Source organism: Apaloderma vittatum, unplaced genomic scaffold, assembly GCF_000703405.1.
Source record: "Apaloderma vittatum isolate BGI_N311 unplaced genomic scaffold, ASM70340v1 scaffold24442, whole genome shotgun sequence".
In the NCBI taxonomy this organism is placed as follows: Eukaryota; Metazoa; Chordata; class Aves; order Trogoniformes; family Trogonidae; genus Apaloderma; species Apaloderma vittatum.
The window spans coordinates 6,089-6,618 of NW_009703473.1; the positions used below are offsets into that span (position 1 = coordinate 6,089).

At 62.6% G+C, this 530-nt stretch overlaps 1 protein-coding gene across 1 annotated transcript in view; it reads left to right on the top strand.

Annotated features, from left to right (window-relative positions):
- Nucleotides 1-530, top strand: part of LOC104270325 (chloride channel protein ClC-Kb-like) — a gene marked incomplete at both ends in the record, with an annotated part of 2,146 nt that overhangs the window by 1,141 nt on the left and 475 nt on the right. The window contains 2 exon segments of the mRNA XM_009864650.1: nt 195-302; nt 391-529. Of these exon segments, the coding sequence (XP_009862952.1) occupies nt 195-302; nt 391-529 (247 nt within the window).

Sequence of the window (530 nt, forward strand, 5' to 3'; positions counted from 1 at the left end):
TGGGTTGAGGAGAGGGGTGTTGCACCCAGCACCAGGTGGGCTGCGGGAGGGCGGTCACCTCCAGCTGCAACACCAGGGGGAAATCACTCCTGGGGTCTCCCCACCTTCCAAGCTGGACTTAGTGACCTCAGAGGTCTTTTCCAGTCTCAGTAATTCTGTGACTGATTCTGTGATTCTCCCCCCCGATTTAGGAGCCGCCATGGGGCACGTGGTGGGGGAGACAGTGGCCCTGCTCTTCCCCAAAGGGTTCGGTTTGGAGGGGGCCCTGCAGCCCATCATCCCTGGCAGCTACACCCTGTCCAGTGAGTCACTGCAGAGGAGGGTGGCACCCATGGGTGGGGGACACCCACTGACACCCTCCCCTGCTTTCCTCCTGGTTCTCCACGACAGGCACGGCTGCCTTTTTGGGCTTGGTGACCCACGCCATCTCCACGGCCCTGCTGGGGTGCGAGGCCAGTGGTCACCTGAGCCACGTCCTCCCCGTCACCCTGGCTGTGCTGGTGGCCAACACCCTCACCCAGAAGAACCAA